The following is a 14,843-nucleotide window of genomic DNA, read 5'->3' as shown; positions in this document are numbered from 1 at the left end:
CATTATTTACTTGAGGCTAAATAGATTTTGATATATTAAGTTAAAATAAGTGTTCATTCAGTATTGTTGTGATTGTCATTATTACAAATAAATACAAATTGGCCGATTAAGCGGTATCGGCTTTTTTAGTCCTCCAATAATCAGTATCTGCGTTGAAAAAAAATCATAATTGGTCAACCTCTAATTAAAACAGTAATTATTAAAAGGTCTGAGTGTAAACCACAAGAACAGCTGTTGTAAACTAGGATTTTATTACAAACACATATTTCACATCCCCCTTCATTCCAGATGAAACAATCCAATGTCAACAAGACAAAATGCACATCACAATTGAACCACCCAAATCACTTATTTTGATAGTAAATTTTAAATCAAGAGTTTTTACAAAATCAAGTCTTGATTAAAAATGTTAAAAACTTAGTGATCTCAAACACAATGAATACCTTGAAGTTGTTAACAACAAAAAAATAGATCTGTTTTTGGGTGTTTGTAGGCATTGTTCTTTTCATTTAACACATTAACTGAAAAACTTACTGGGCAAATCAATTTCTAAAGCCGAACTGAATGACAAAACGTACAATGATAAGTGGTAATTGGATGAGGACAGAGCAAACTGCACTTAGAATCAGAGTTTGGGGTTATCCCCAAAATGGGTTCTTTTGTGGTCAGTTTCAACTTAAATCTACTTAGTACCCACTTATCACTGTATAACAACTCCTTGAAGGTTGAAACACACAACGTAATTTGCGCAAGTGCACCAACAGAAATGTGCGGATACAGAACTCAAGCTCAGCCTGATGGCTGTCAGATTGAACAATAAAACAAATATCCTTCAAAACCTTTTGTATTTCTGAATGAAGATTGGGTGGACTGGTGCAGTATTTTGCTACTCTGGTAAATAAGTTCCCAACATATTAGCAAACATTATGTACATTTTGAAGCCCACAGGCGTTGCAACATCTACGCCATGCATGGCAGACTTATCGCCGCGAAGGCATCAGTAGCTGGGTGGCCGTTACTGAATCAGGGAAAAGGTTATGGTAGGTTGGGAGGGGTACGTACGCCGCAGTGATCATTTTACCTACGGAGAAAAAAAAAATCAATAAACTTGCATCATTACTTGTCTAACACATATGAACAAGTTATTTATGAATGTAGAAAGCAGATTTCTAAAATAAAAAAAACATTCTAGCTAGAGATAAAAATGTTTTAATCAGCAGCAGCACAACTCACTTGAACCTAAAATAAAATACAGTACAGTAGGAAGATTGGAGAAGCAGTTAGCCTATAGAAATCCCTGATCACACTTGTAGGCGATGTTGGCTAACTAAGCTCATGCGTAGAAAGAGAAAATGCGTTTAACGGTGGTCTCGTGCCAAACTGCATGTGCAGGCCGTCAAATCAAAGGCACCCCGTCAATATAAAAGTTGTTTTTGTCTAAAATGTGCCAGTTTGTCACTTTTACAAGGTTGGAGTAATAAAATGTTCAGCTACTTGAGACATTTGCTCAAATCTTGATTGTGCCTTCACATTTCTATTAAATTATCAACTAAGAATTTTGGCAAGCCTGGGTTTAGAAACTCTGTGCTAACATGGTAGTTTTGTTTCGATTACTTCCCATTATCCCATGCCTCAAACATAACTGATATAAATGCAAGGCATGTAAATATCAAAGAATGACCCTATAGAATGCATTGGTACAAGGATACACACCTGCAAACCACCGTCCATGTAGGGCATTCACCGCAGCCATCGCTGTTGGGATAGTGGGGCATTTTACGTACACGTTGCCCTATAAGAGAAAGGAAGCGGTAAGGGCAATAAAACATCTATCGATCTGCAACATTGCCCAAGTACCTCAAATCCACAGAGTTGAGCGCAGACTAGATTTTTTTTTTTTAAATGAACCTCCGACTTGCTATGCAGTCGATACTTTCCAAATGTAAATTCTTAAACCCTTACTGTGTACCCATGTTTGGCTTCGGTTGTTGCGTGCCTTTGTTTGCTGAAATCAAATACAACTGACTCTTTCCTCATTGCTGTTGCTCTAAGATGGCAACTCAGCACATGTGCCAATTGAATCTCAACAAGGAAACACTGTGGCTGTATTTCATTAACGTTTTATTAAAAAGTATGGATTTCAGCAAACAAAGGCAAGCAACAGAGTACAAACATAGGTACAAGGGTTAACATTTTGAAATAACTGCAGAGACTCGGGGCCATATTTTTATTTTTTTTAAATATATGTATATTTTTTATAAATAGTCTGCACTAAACTCAGTGGATGAAATTGTGGGGTTGAGGTACTTGGCAAGCTGCAACAGACAATTTGATGGACGTAAGGCTATAATTGATCTTGAAATTAACGTAACATTCTACATTTTACCATTATATAAAACATGCAGCACCTAATTTTTGGGGGGCAAAGTGCATAATTTGCTGGACCAGTTTAGAACTATCCACCTCTATAGTGCATTTTAAAAGGGTCTTACCTGAGGTGAGTTCTTGTCGACATATATATGGACAATTCCACCATGTTTGTTGCACTCCTCCATGACGTCATCTTGAATCTCAATGTCCCAACCAGGCTCATTTTCCCTGGAAAGGAGGCAGGTCGTTTCAACCCCTTCTTCACATACTAATGACTCGCCTAAGCAAGCTTCATGAAATGAAAAGTTACGCCCTTTTGGCTCCCAGAAAAAAAGCCATAATCAATGAGTTGACAGTTATTTAGTATCTCCCCAATTGTACCCTAATCTTACATTTGGTGATGCATTTGTGAACCTAGTTCAGTGAATCAAAGTTCTAAAACAATGGTTTCTGCCATCATGAAATGAAAAGGGGAAAGTAGTGTCTTACGACTGTGGGCTGAACATGTTGGACAGCTGTAGGCAGTGTGTAGCCAGTGGTTGAGTTGGGAGGTTCATGGCCTGGTTCATGCTTGGACCCAGGTTCAGGGCAGGGTTGGCAACAGCTGTAAAAGGAGATGACAGCATCATTAACAGAGGTCCTTCTCACCAGGGGGGTCAAGTGCAGTTGAATTCCTGTCTGTTGAATTGACCGTCAGCTCCTGAACAAACTGTAATTGACCCCAACCCTGCATCCGACTTAATCATCAGGTTGACTTAGTAAATTTGATTACCTCCCCCCTTTAACAAGCACTCAATGAATACATGTAAAAGTTCCCGGACTGGTCTTTCTTCCGTGTTGTTTCAATGCACTGTTGGACAAAATGTAGTTACACACAAGAAAACCAGAGAAGATGTATACGGAGAGCTTGAGAATCTTATTTGGCTTAAACAAGAAAAGCATTTATATGCATACTGTGAATTCAGTATTTCAGACCACAACAAGAAAAAAGGACCATGGGAGATTTCACTCTGGTTTGAAACGTGAGAACTTGAAAGGATTTATTTTAGATGAGCATTAAATTGTGTGCAGATTTGATAAATTGTGCACTCCAATCTTTCACATTCACCTTCAGGGGGTGGGTTCAGCCTGGCTTGTATGTCTAAAAGATTAGAAGAAGAGAAGTTAAAAACTTGCACTTAGGCTGGAAAGGGGAAATTATTTAGGTTGTGAGGATGGAAAGATGCACAATAGATGAAGAGCATAGCCAAGACCATTTACTTACTACACTGCAGTGCACATCATACCATTAGACCTAGTTGCTACAGGTGGACATCCATACCATAAGGCAAACAAAGAGAAGCTAAGGTTCTCCTGTTTCTGCATGTTAGTTCAATATCAGCATTCCATCTAACATTATAGTGTTTCAGCAAGTTGTAAGTGTCCATTCACTTAGTAAGACAAATTGCTGGCTTTGGCAAGACAAAACACACAGGTTGACTTGAATGATGCTAACTCATTATAGGTTTCCCACCAGTTGCCCATTATATTCAATGTCCTCTTTTCACGCAGTGTCATAGTGAGGGAAGAAAACATCTTTCAGATAGAGTAAGTCTCTGAGATGTCTTTCACCAAAAGCTGACATGGCAGGTTGTTGCAGGGATGTGGTCAGAAGCGATGAACATACCACATAAAGGAGTATTGGTGGCAATGGCAGATTGGCATTTAGTGTTTACGTGTGGATCCATTAGATAAATGTGGAAGAGATCATTAAAAGATAAACGATAGTGAGAAAGGATGAGAAGTCTTATGGTGGTACATTTGAGATGATCAAATACTGGTGGTCACAGAAGCAGTTTATTTGAACCCACGCAGTCTCCAGATCATTTGAACCCACGCAGTCTCCAGATCATTTGAACCCACGCAGTCTCCAGATCATTTGAACCCACGCAGTCTCCAGATCATTTGAACCCACTTTGCATTCATCGTTCACTGGAAACCATCCTGCCACTGGAGGTCTGACAGCTCTCATTTGCTATGTACCTCTAGAATTAGTTATGATCAACAGCCAAAGCAAACTTAGTACATTTCACATTAGCATGAGGTATCAATAAAGCTTAAAATTCAAAATCACAGGTTTTGAACTTTTCTCCTTTCAGGAGAGGCATGTCTGCCGTGTCTTAAGATGAGGCCAGTGAGTAGTTCATTCCACAATATGTAGTGTGACATGTTGCATACAGTATAGATCATGTGAGTACCTGTACCAGCTGCCATGTTGCCGAAGTGGATTGAAGAGGAGTGCATGGAACCACTCATCTGTAGAGCCTGTTGTGCAGCTGGAGGAATCTGAAGACCAGTACCTGAGGGAAACAAGTATTCATTAGCATCAAGTCTGTTCAATGCTATTTAAAACAACTTGAGCACACATATTGGAGTGATTAGAGGTCAACTGGGGTAACAACACCTTGGTTGATAAAATAGGTTTTACATTTCATCACAACAGGTGGAGATATTGAATACTAAGCTCAACTTTTACTAACTGCTGACTAATAAACCCAATGGCAATTTTGAGCACAAAAGAAACTACATTCACTCAAAAACATCAGCTAATAGCTCACCCTCTGCCAGCCGGGCCATGAGCTGCAGGCGCCCGGTGGTGCCCAGGTCAATGCCCGTCCTCTCCAGCTCGTCGTTGTCCAGGAAGGAGCTGGCGGTGGAGGAGTCGGTGCGTTCTGTCACGTTACCAACCTTCATGGGCCGTCCGGCCAGCTCAAAGCCATTCAACTGCTCCAATGCTTTCTTAGCGCACTCTGCATCTGCAAACTACAATTACACACAGTCATCCAGTAGGAAATCAGCTAAATAACACGGCACATACACACACACTTTTGGAATCAGGAACTTACTGAGATGAAACCATATCCTTTGGATCGTGCAGTTTCACTGTCCATCATCAGCTGTATGCTCTCAATCTGTTAAGGAAAACAACATCCAGTTAGATACAACAGAGTTAGTGGAAAATTGAGGTTAACTTTTTATGGCTGCAGGGGCAGTATTGAGTAGCTTGGATGAAAGGTGCCCATATCAAACGGCCTGCTCCTCAGTCATAGTTAATAATATGCAAATATTAGCATTAGTATTGGATAGAAAACACTGAAGTTTCTAAAACTGTTTGAATGATATCTGTGAGTATAACAGAACTCATTGGCAGGCAAAATCCTGAGTTGAAATCAAATGTATTGTATGTATTCACCAGAGTCCCCAATGAAATCTCCTTGAGATATGAATGATGTTGCACTGCCTAGGGGTTCCACTAGATGTCAACCACCAATAGAAATTATAATGAGGCTTCTATGTTGTTGAGGGAGTGAATGAGAGCAGAATATATCAGATGTCCATCAAGCAGCCATTTTGTGATCTCACCTTTTCCCCATGGTAGTCACTTGCCTTCCATTGCTCACGAAGACAAGAATACTCCGGTTGGAACTTTATTGAAGCTATATGTTAAAAACATCCTAATGATTGATTCTGTACTTAGTTTGAAATGTTTCTTCGACCGGTAATATCACCCTTTGAAGTTTTTGTCCAATATAACGCTGACCAGAATTAGCGTTTGGATATGTATATCAAACGCTCGAACAAAAGAAGGTATTTGGACATAAATAACAGACATTTTCGAACAAAACAAACATTTGTGGACCTGGGATTCCTGTAGTGCTTTCTGATGTAGATCAAAGGGAAGGGAATATTTATCATGTCTTGTTTATATTGACGCCATCTTTGAGGCTATGGTGTTTTTAAATTGACCGCCGTCTCAGATTATTGCATGCATTTCTTTTTCCATACATTTTTTGAAATCTGACACAGCGGTTGCATTGAGGAGTGGTATATCTATAATTCCATGTGTATAACTATATTATCATCTACATTTATGATGAGTATTTCTGTTGAATGATGTGGCTATGCAAAATCACTTGATATGTTTGGAACTAGTCAATCTAACGCGCCAATGTAAACTCTAACGCGCCAAGATAAAATTCATCACTAACCTTGAATTATCTTTATTTCTGGTTTTTGTGAAGGCTATATTTAGCTGGAAAATGGCTGTGCTTATTGTGGTTTGGTGGAGACCTAACATAATAGTTTGTAGTGCTTTCGCTGAAAAGCCTATTTGAAATCAGACACTTTGGTGGGATTAACAATGAGAATAGCTTTAAAATGATATAAGACACATGTATGTTTTAGGAATTGTAATTATGAGATTTCTGTGGTTTTAATTTTGGCGCCCTCTATTTTCACTGGTAGTTGTCATATCGATCCCGGTATCGGGATTGCAGCCATAACAGGTTAACATACATGACAAGTAATGGGGTTTCCTCCTTACCCTTCCGAAAGGCTCGAAGATGCCTCGCAGCATGTCCTCTGTGATGTTGAAGTGCAGAGAGCCCACGTACAGCCGCATGGGGCCAGCATTACCCTTCTGAAGGTTGTTGGCCATTGCTGCTGCTCTGTTCTTCTCAGCCTGCACACACACAAAAATGGTGAGTCTATGCCATCTGCCAAGTTAGTTGTGAAAGGTGACATCACATTTACTAATTCCATCATTTCTAAAAATGTTATGGTTAAACCAATTACCTGAGAGGCCTGGACAATGATGGGCACTCCAAGAAGTCTCTGTCCAGTCAAGCCAATAGCCAATGGGACCGAATTCGCCTCCAGAAACTCAATGTAGGCGATGCCCTTTGACCTCCTGGAGTTTCTATCGGAGATCATCCTCACGTCTCTCACCTACAGGGGATAAAATAGCAAGTGTGTCAAGAGTGCGTACCTTCCTATTGACCATTAGCTAAATGCTTTGTCAAAATAAAGTCTTGATCTTGACATATTTCAGGCTTCTACTTTAAAATGTGTGTAAACTGTGAATACTGACTTTCCCCACAGCAGAGAAGAAGTCCTCTAGATCTCGTGGTCTGATTCTGGCTGCCAGCTGCATACAGAACACAGTACGGGCATCCCTCTCCTCTGGGGTCAGGTTGTCAATTGGTTGCCTTGAAAAAGAAAACAGATAAACACTTTTTTGATGGACAGTGAGAAAATAATTCCAGTTCACAAAACTGATCTGAAACCACGAGAGCTTCTAACTAGACAATCCAGCTGTGTATCTCACCTTACTGGACTCTTGTCTTTCTTGAAGGGACTACGACTTCTTGAGCGCCTACGACTGAAAAAAGTAACAATCACAAGAGTTAGTTCTAACCCAGACTTTACATTAATACTTTAATGACAAGACAGCCAACCACCAACACGTCATATCACAAAGAATTTAATCATAAAAACCTTAGTTTGTTGGCATGTGGTGGGCCATTCTTCCCTCCTGGACCACCGTTAAATTTTGGCCCCAAACTAGGGGTGTAAAACAAGGTTCAGCTCAGTATGTATGCCTACTACTGATGATTATATTTCAAACTGTGTTGGTTTTTAATAAGTGTTAAGTGTATAATATGTGTTAAGTGTATATTTAATTACCAATGACCTCAACGGAGTAGCTTAATATGCCTAAGAGTACAATTCATGCCTATGTGTTCGGCTTTAAGTTTCAGGGACACACTGACTATCTGTGGAGGAAACTGCATAGCTGCATAGTATGAATGATGAACACTTTCTCATTCATAAAGGCGACAGTCAAAATGGGCCCTACAACAGCCTCCACCCCCACTTGGGCCTACTTTGTGTACTCTACTTCTCTTGAAACACAAAGGCTAAATCAGCCCAGTCACATGACACTCAGCTGAAAGAGGAAGTAAGAAAGGAGTAATAAACGGGGTTGACCTGAGGACAAAACAAGGGCTACAGCATTATTTATCCACCTCATGCCTGAACATCCACACAGAAGTCAACCACCATACCCTAGATGTTTTTTTTTACTATACCGCTGTCAAATACAAAATCCTGTTTCATTTCATCATCAACATTTGTACTGCCAGCTTTCAAGGGGGGAAAAATAAATTACCTACATTGAAATGATAAAGCAGACTATTCCCCACCAAAATGTGGGAAGTAGACAACACAGATAAGGGACGCCAAAATTGGAATATCTCTATACATACAAGGGGCTGCGGCGTCCTCTGTAGCGCCCGGCACGCTCCCTGCTATGGGAGCCGCTGCGGCGGCGCTCCTTACTGCGGCTGCGTTTCTTCTCCCGACTCTTGCTCCTCTTCCTGTCCCGGCTCTTCTTCCTGTCTTTGCTCTTGCTTCTGCGCTTGTCAGAGCTCGGGCTCCGACTACTCCTACTGTGGCTCCTCTTTTTCCTGGAACACAAGTTGAGATTGTCAGAGTGCAAGTCAAGGAATAATAATAATAAATAATACAGTTGTTAACAGATACTTGAAACAACATCTTCTGTCCATTACTGATGTAGTTTTGTAAAGGTTACATGATTAAAACCTGACAAACTGTAGATAGCTAACTGACCAGATAATGTGAAGACGGTTTAGCAAATAGCACAAGTTTAAAACTCAGTACTTACTTCTTACTACTGCGCTCCTCATGTCCATTAGCGCTAGAGGACTTGATCTCATCCTAAGCAGGGTCGATAGAAGAACATCATGAGGACGTAGAGGAAACATTGCAAGTCGTCAGGGGTAAGGGGAGGGAACAAGAAAATACAGAATATATTCATTTAGTAAAAATACTGTTAACATTACTGATATGTTTGGAGAAGTATCTAAGGTGGTCCATCTACAGCCCCTGTAGAGTTCCACCCCCACCCCCCACCCACTGTTAAAACTACATACTGTACAGTACTCAATCCAACCAAAAGTCAAGGTGTATGGGGAAAGTATCTAACATTTTGGCATGCTACAGTAAGCCATGGTAACAGTTTGGTCATCTCAACCCCACCCCTCCTGCTTTGTCGTACCAATACCACTATCTGTTCCTAAGCCCACTGAGGCCATGCTTGGCCCACAGCCACTAAAAGAGATCCTGTGGTTGGTGCCAGTCCAGTGATCTTCACCCATTTTCCTTCTTGGAATGTAAGAGTTCGATGCCACCTCTGTCACACATCTCGCCCTGAAGCAAACAGGGATTCACACTGCTTAGTAATATGGACTCCCAAGAAAAACTGAAAAGAAAAAATCCACTAGTTCAGCCTCATGTTAAATGACCTATGTTTGTTCTTTTAGTGCCGGCTGAATGGAGGTGATCCATTTTGGCTTGTATTTCATGAGGGGAAAACTATTCTTATTGGTGAAATCAATAACTAAATGTATCATGGAAATGAAATCTTGAAATGAAAATCTTAAATAAGTTGTAATAAGAAAATAAACTTTGAATATTACTGGTGTTAAAAGGCATGCAAAGTCAAGATGCTGATTTACGAATCGGAATCAATAGACTTGGGCATGGAGACAGTATTCATATTTCAAAGTTATCAATAGCTTACTCTGTTGACCTCTGCAAAATCATGACTACACATTTAAGCCATATCAATGATTTGTAAAACAACGTATACTATGAGTCAGTAGACTAATCTACGAAAAGACATGTAAGGGTAAAAGTACTAACACACGTAAGGTCTATTTCAGGTCCGACTTACTTGACAACGATGCATAACAAATGTCAATGCATATAAATAGAATATGTGCCAGAACTACTGGTATCACGGTCAATCTAACTAACAGGTGTAAACATGGTGGAACAATGCCGTTAGTTACCATGTCAACAGAAATTTTAAATACTGTCTCCTTTGCATGTGAGGTAAAATGCGCTGATTATCATCCATTTGCATTCACCTTGTTGCAACCGAACAGGTGATAGGATGTTCTAAGATGAGGCTCTTTTTGTCCTAGGGGGATCACAGTACATCAATACATTGCGCAATTACTACCTTACTTTTTTCACAGTTCACACTGGAATCAAAGGTGAATTCATGGGAGTAGAGGTGAGATATCATTAGGCAAGTCTACAAAGAAAGATAGATGGGCGTTTATTGAGAATTTTGGATTATGTCTGACTGCATCACACACCACATTCATACATTGAGAGGCACACACAATCATTTAACTATCAATAATAGCGAACTTATACATCTCTGAGCAGCAAGATGATACTAGATCAGCAAATAGTGAATGCACAAAAAAAACATACAAGCCTGGCAATTCTACCCACCTTTCTGTATGGAGCCTCTAGCATAGCCTCAATGTCAAAATCGTCTGCCATGGTCTCCTGCAAGAGAAAACAAGATACAATCAACTCATGTTTAGTCACAAGATAAAAACATTACATTCATATAGAATTCGTTAGGTCTACTGCGGCCACAGAATATAACGTTAGTTAGCAATCTAGCTAACGTTAGTTAGAAAAACTGTTAGCTAGCTACCAGTAGCTAGTTGAATGTTCTAACAATAACTACATTTTAGCTGGGCAGCTAACTAGCTAGCTAAATAGTTCCCAGCTGACAACACAGAGCATCAACTGTGGAACATTCCAATGCATTTGACCAACACTCCTACACGTTAGGCTGCAGCTTACAGCTAGCTAATGTTAGCTAGACTAGTTATAGCTACCTACAGTAGCTGATTAAGAACTATAGCTAAGACATTTAGCTAGCAAGATGTTTACTAGTAACGTAACTGGCGTTAGCTAACTAACTAGCCAACGTTCGTTTACTACTATCTAAGGAAGATGTGCAATAGTAATTTACCGCAGGGATTTGTCCCACCGTCCCGTCTGCTTCTTTTTCTGTGACCAGAAAATGAATAGTTACCTAGCTAGCAAGCTAACCAATCAGCCAGTGAGCTAGCCTGCGAACTACCGTTGCCTCCTTCTAAAATAGGCCCAATTTGACCTCGGATTCGCCTGCTGCTGTTCCTGCCAACAGATTCAAAATAATCGCTCCAGAAAATGCTCTCTCTCTAGACTACGTATTACCCAACGAAATTATCAGTAACAGCCCGTAAAGTATTTAGCTTTATATTAGTTATCTTTCTTCGCCTTTCAAGCGTTTGAAGTTGTTTCACAAAACAACTTCCTTTGCCTCTCTAAAATGGCGCTCTGCACTCAAGCCTCGAGGAAGGCGGGGTTGTTTGTCCTAGCTATCTAGAAAGGCTACTCCACCGCCTCTCTCTTCTCAATATGGTACTTTACCGCCACCTACCGGAATATTAGATCAAATCACACAAAATGTGAAAAACAAATGCCTCCTAGGACTGCATTACCTCCCCTGCACAGATATGATCATAGAACAGAGCTATGTAGCCAACCTTTTATTTATTTATTTAGTGTTTTTTTGTGGGGAATAAACATGTCTGGCTCTTTACGACTGTAATTTGGCTGTAGAATAACAACCTCTTTCAATTTTCAAACACTTGTTTGATGTCAGGAAATAAATTCACAAGATCAGGAGAATTTCCTAACCAGGAAAAATATTAGTCCCTAGCTAAGAATTTTGCACTCAAGGCCTCTCTGCATGCTAAAGGGTCACCTTAGTAGTTGCATAATAGCTTACTTCATGTTGGCCATCAGACTTTGTGACCCTTTAAGTAGCTGTAAAATACCTTTCACCACTCCACTAAACATGATCTAAATCTGAGTATACACAATAAAACATCGCAAGGAGGACTGCAGGAACAGTGTAAAGCAATAGTGGGATTGTAAAATGAGAGATTCTTTATTAATAGAGTCATCAAATTAGTATCAATATTCTGTATTATGTGAATGTGGATATGTCAATATTCTGTATTATGTTAATGTACATTGCATGAATGATATAATCATATGGTTTGAGTGCCCACATTTGCAATTTTTTTGCTAACCGCAAAATTGTATTCATTCTCAGGTCATTTGACATAAAATGACCAATGTTGTACCACACTTGAAAACAAAAGCCCTCTGACCTCAATACATTTAACAGTCAGGTGTGTGAGGCTTCTGTAGTCAGTATGAGATGACGCACTTTTACAAACCACTAAAAATAGACAAATGGATTTCATTAGGCAGCGAGACACAGACTTGCATACTAAAACATCTTAAAATAAGTACAAATAAAAACCCAATGGTTCATTTGGTTACAAAACCAAGTTTGTGTCCATAAAACCTCTCATGTGGGATTGTAAAGAAAGAGAGTGCAAGAAAGAGAAATGGATCACAGAGTACATTAACCACGAATGAGGATTTATTCTATTGCTAAACTGCATGATTATCAAATCAATTTAAATGTTTTACCGTCATTCAGCATTAAACTTATTTATACAACTAAATGCATAGCTAGCACCCTATGATGCTGTCGAATCGTCAGTTTTGATTTGACCATTTAGGGCCATCGGACAATCATAATGAGGCGGAACATTGAAAAATAGCTCATCATCAAAGCAGAGGTCATCTGAGGGTGATGCGAGATACGGCAGCTTCAACACAAAGCCTGTCAATATGCCCCCCAGTGCTGCCACTCCCATAGTGGAGAACACAGCTGCCACCTGGTAGAGGGCCTGTTCCCTGGCACTGCGCCCCAGACCTGGCTGCAGACCAGGGATCAACTCCTGGAGCTCCAGAAGCTTAGGATCTCCTTCCATAGGTGCCCTGTGGCTAAAGATCTCATACATGCTGGGTCCATACACCTCCTCACTGGCTGTCAGGATGGCATATATCCCTGCGGCACAGGATATGAGTCCTGTGAGGCCATGCAGGTTGTGGATACCACACTGGTCCTGGATCCGGAGGTGGCGGGCCAGGAAGGGGCTGAGGTACTTGTATCCCAGCATGCAGGCGGTGCAGCCCATCACACCCAGCGCGTACGCAGCCGCAGGGGAGATCATCATGTCCACCGACGCCCCCACTGTCACCCCGCCCGCCAGGGTCACGTTTTGGATGTCGGCCATTGTAATCTTGCCATTCTTGTTGAGCATGGCAGAGAGGGCGAAGGCTGTGAGGGTGGAGGAGCTGAGGCCTATGAAGGTGTGCAGGATGGCCCTGTGCTGGTCGTCTCCCTTCAGGGTTAGAGCCGAGTTAAAGGAGGGCCAAAACACCCAGAGGAACAGGGTGCCCATAACTGACAGGATGTCTGACTGGTAGCTGGTGTTCTCCTTGGCGTGACCCTCGTTCAGACGTGGCCTGTACAGGACAAATGTTGCACCCAGGCCGAAATAGCAGGCAAACAGGTGGATGAGGATGGATCCCCCTGCATCGTTGATCCTCAGGTACTTGAGCACGGCCCATTCATTGACTGAGAACACTGGAACCTCCAGCAGGGCCATGACTAGAAGCTGCACTGGGCTGGTCTTTCCCAGGACAGCCCCGAAGGAAATGAGCACCACGGCACAGGCAAACTCAGCATTGATCAGGTTGATGACCCCCAGGTGGATCTTCCCAGCATGGCTGAACTGGAAGTAGCCCTGTACCAGGATGGCCCACTGGATGGCGAAGGTGGCCGTCAGGAAATTGAAGACCATTCCACTGAAGCCGTAGAGACGGAAGAAGGCCAGAAGGCACCCAAATCCAATGAATATCATCACCTGAATGTCAGCAAAGTATGGGTAATCTCGGTACAGTGCGTTGTCCATGGGTTTGGTCTCATTGTTCTGCAGTTTAGCATTAGCATCATTGTCATAGGTTACAAAGGCAGTGTAGAGAGCTAGGAGGAGAACCTCCAGGACCAGCACCAGGACAGGCAGTCTCACCCTCAGACTGGTGGAATGCTTTTTCATGTTGAGAGCTTTTTCAGACAAATGACCAGAATTGCTTTTCTCTGCCTTTATATCATCTCACCCTCGATAAGAAAGGCCTAGAACATTGCTAGAGTTTTTACTAAGACTGATGTGCATAGACCACACCCCCTTTGTAGAGCAACGTTACTACTTGTACTTTGGCCTTTACAATAAACCATCTCCCAGGCATTGTGTGGAAAGCTACTCTGAAATATAGTTTACCAAGTTACCAATTACTTCACACTGGAAAAAGTTGAGCTACATAATGCTACCCTGAAGATAACTATAGTTTGTTTAATTAAAGTTACTCTGAAAAAGCAGTTCACTATATCAAAACTACCTTGTGAAAAACTATAACTAAATCTAAAATGTCATATAATACAAAGTTAAGAAACATGACCGTAGGAACATCACTTTTAACAGTTTTTTCAAAACAGTATTAACAGTGTAGCGAGATCTATGTGACAGACAGAATGTGAACGTGTCGGCTAGCCCAGCGGTCATTAACTACTGAAAACACTATCAACATTTGAATGTAGTTAAACTGCCAACAAGCTACTGCAAAATGTAGTTGAATTACTCGTTGAATTACATGTTGTGGTACTATTCCCCAACACTACTCCCAGTCAGAATCTGCTTCGCAATTTTACAACACAGCGCAACCTTCAATAAAATTATATAATGAGCACAGATGGTATACACCTGACTTCAGGATGATCATTGTAAATGAGTGTGTCACAGGTGTGATGAAAACCCTTGAGTACTGTGCATGCTTCAGCCAATGCGCTCCTA

General features: G+C 41.0%; 2 protein-coding genes across 12 annotated transcripts in view; both read right to left on the bottom strand.

Annotated features, from left to right (window-relative positions):
• Positions 1-232: 232 nt before the first annotated feature.
• On the bottom strand, positions 233-11,456 carry LOC109869382 (RNA-binding protein 39). Of its 11 annotated transcripts, none has more exons than XM_031803439.1 (18): positions 11,054-11,427; positions 10,519-10,575; positions 10,143-10,195; positions 9,269-9,420; positions 8,876-8,928; positions 8,457-8,657; positions 7,687-7,752; positions 7,517-7,570; positions 7,280-7,397; positions 6,985-7,137; positions 6,734-6,871; positions 5,256-5,321; positions 4,968-5,172; positions 4,608-4,709; positions 2,860-2,974; positions 2,493-2,598; positions 1,714-1,792; positions 238-1,081 (listed from the first exon to the last, which is right to left on the bottom strand). In XM_031803439.1, the coding sequence occupies exons 9-18, from the start codon at positions 7,340-7,342 to the stop codon at positions 981-983; spliced, it is 1,128 nt and encodes a 375-aa protein (XP_031659299.1). In that variant the 5' UTR covers positions 7,343-7,397; positions 7,517-7,570; positions 7,687-7,752; positions 8,457-8,657; positions 8,876-8,928; positions 9,269-9,420; positions 10,143-10,195; positions 10,519-10,575; positions 11,054-11,427; the 3' UTR covers positions 238-980. The 11 variants fall into 11 exon arrangements, with proteins under 11 accessions (XP_020315068.1, XP_020315071.1, XP_031659299.1 ...); XM_031803438.1 differs by lacking the exon at positions 10,143-10,195 and adding an exon at positions 10,243-10,312 and having other exon boundaries at positions 11,054-11,418; XM_020459479.2 differs by lacking the exons at positions 9,269-9,420; positions 10,143-10,195 and adding an exon at positions 3,479-3,511 and having other exon boundaries at positions 233-1,081.
• LOC109869521 (solute carrier family 12 member 5) overlaps positions 10,518-14,843 on the bottom strand; it is a 115,629-nt gene continuing 111,303 nt past the window's right edge. Inside the window, exons 26-27 of the mRNA XM_031803432.1 lie at positions 11,054-13,926; positions 10,518-10,575 (exon numbers count right to left, since the gene is read on the bottom strand). Coding sequence (XP_031659292.1) covers positions 12,624-13,926 — 1,303 coding nt within the window. The 3' untranslated portion in view covers positions 10,518-10,575; positions 11,054-12,623. The remainder of the gene's footprint in view (positions 10,576-11,053; positions 13,927-14,843) is intronic.

The sequence above is a fragment of the Oncorhynchus kisutch genome, linkage group LG24 (genome assembly GCF_002021735.2).
Source record: "Oncorhynchus kisutch isolate 150728-3 linkage group LG24, Okis_V2, whole genome shotgun sequence".
Taxonomy (NCBI): Eukaryota; Metazoa; Chordata; class Actinopteri; order Salmoniformes; family Salmonidae; genus Oncorhynchus; species Oncorhynchus kisutch.
Note: the sequence above shows the minus strand (reverse complement) of the source record. Positions and strands in the feature narration are given on the sequence as shown.

Coding starts and splice junctions, on each gene's coding strand:
- LOC109869382 (XM_020459479.2), bottom strand. CDS start 10,569: ATGGCAGACGATTTTGACATTGAGGCTATGCTAGAGGCTCCATACAGA. Junction 7,753..8,456: donor AGAGGACGCCGCAGCCCCTT/GTATGTATAGAG, acceptor TTACACCCCTAG/TTTGGGGCCAAAATTTAACG. Junction 7,571..7,686: donor CCACATGCCAACAAACTAAG/GTTTTTATGATT, acceptor TACTTTTTTCAG/TCGTAGGCGCTCAAGAAGTC.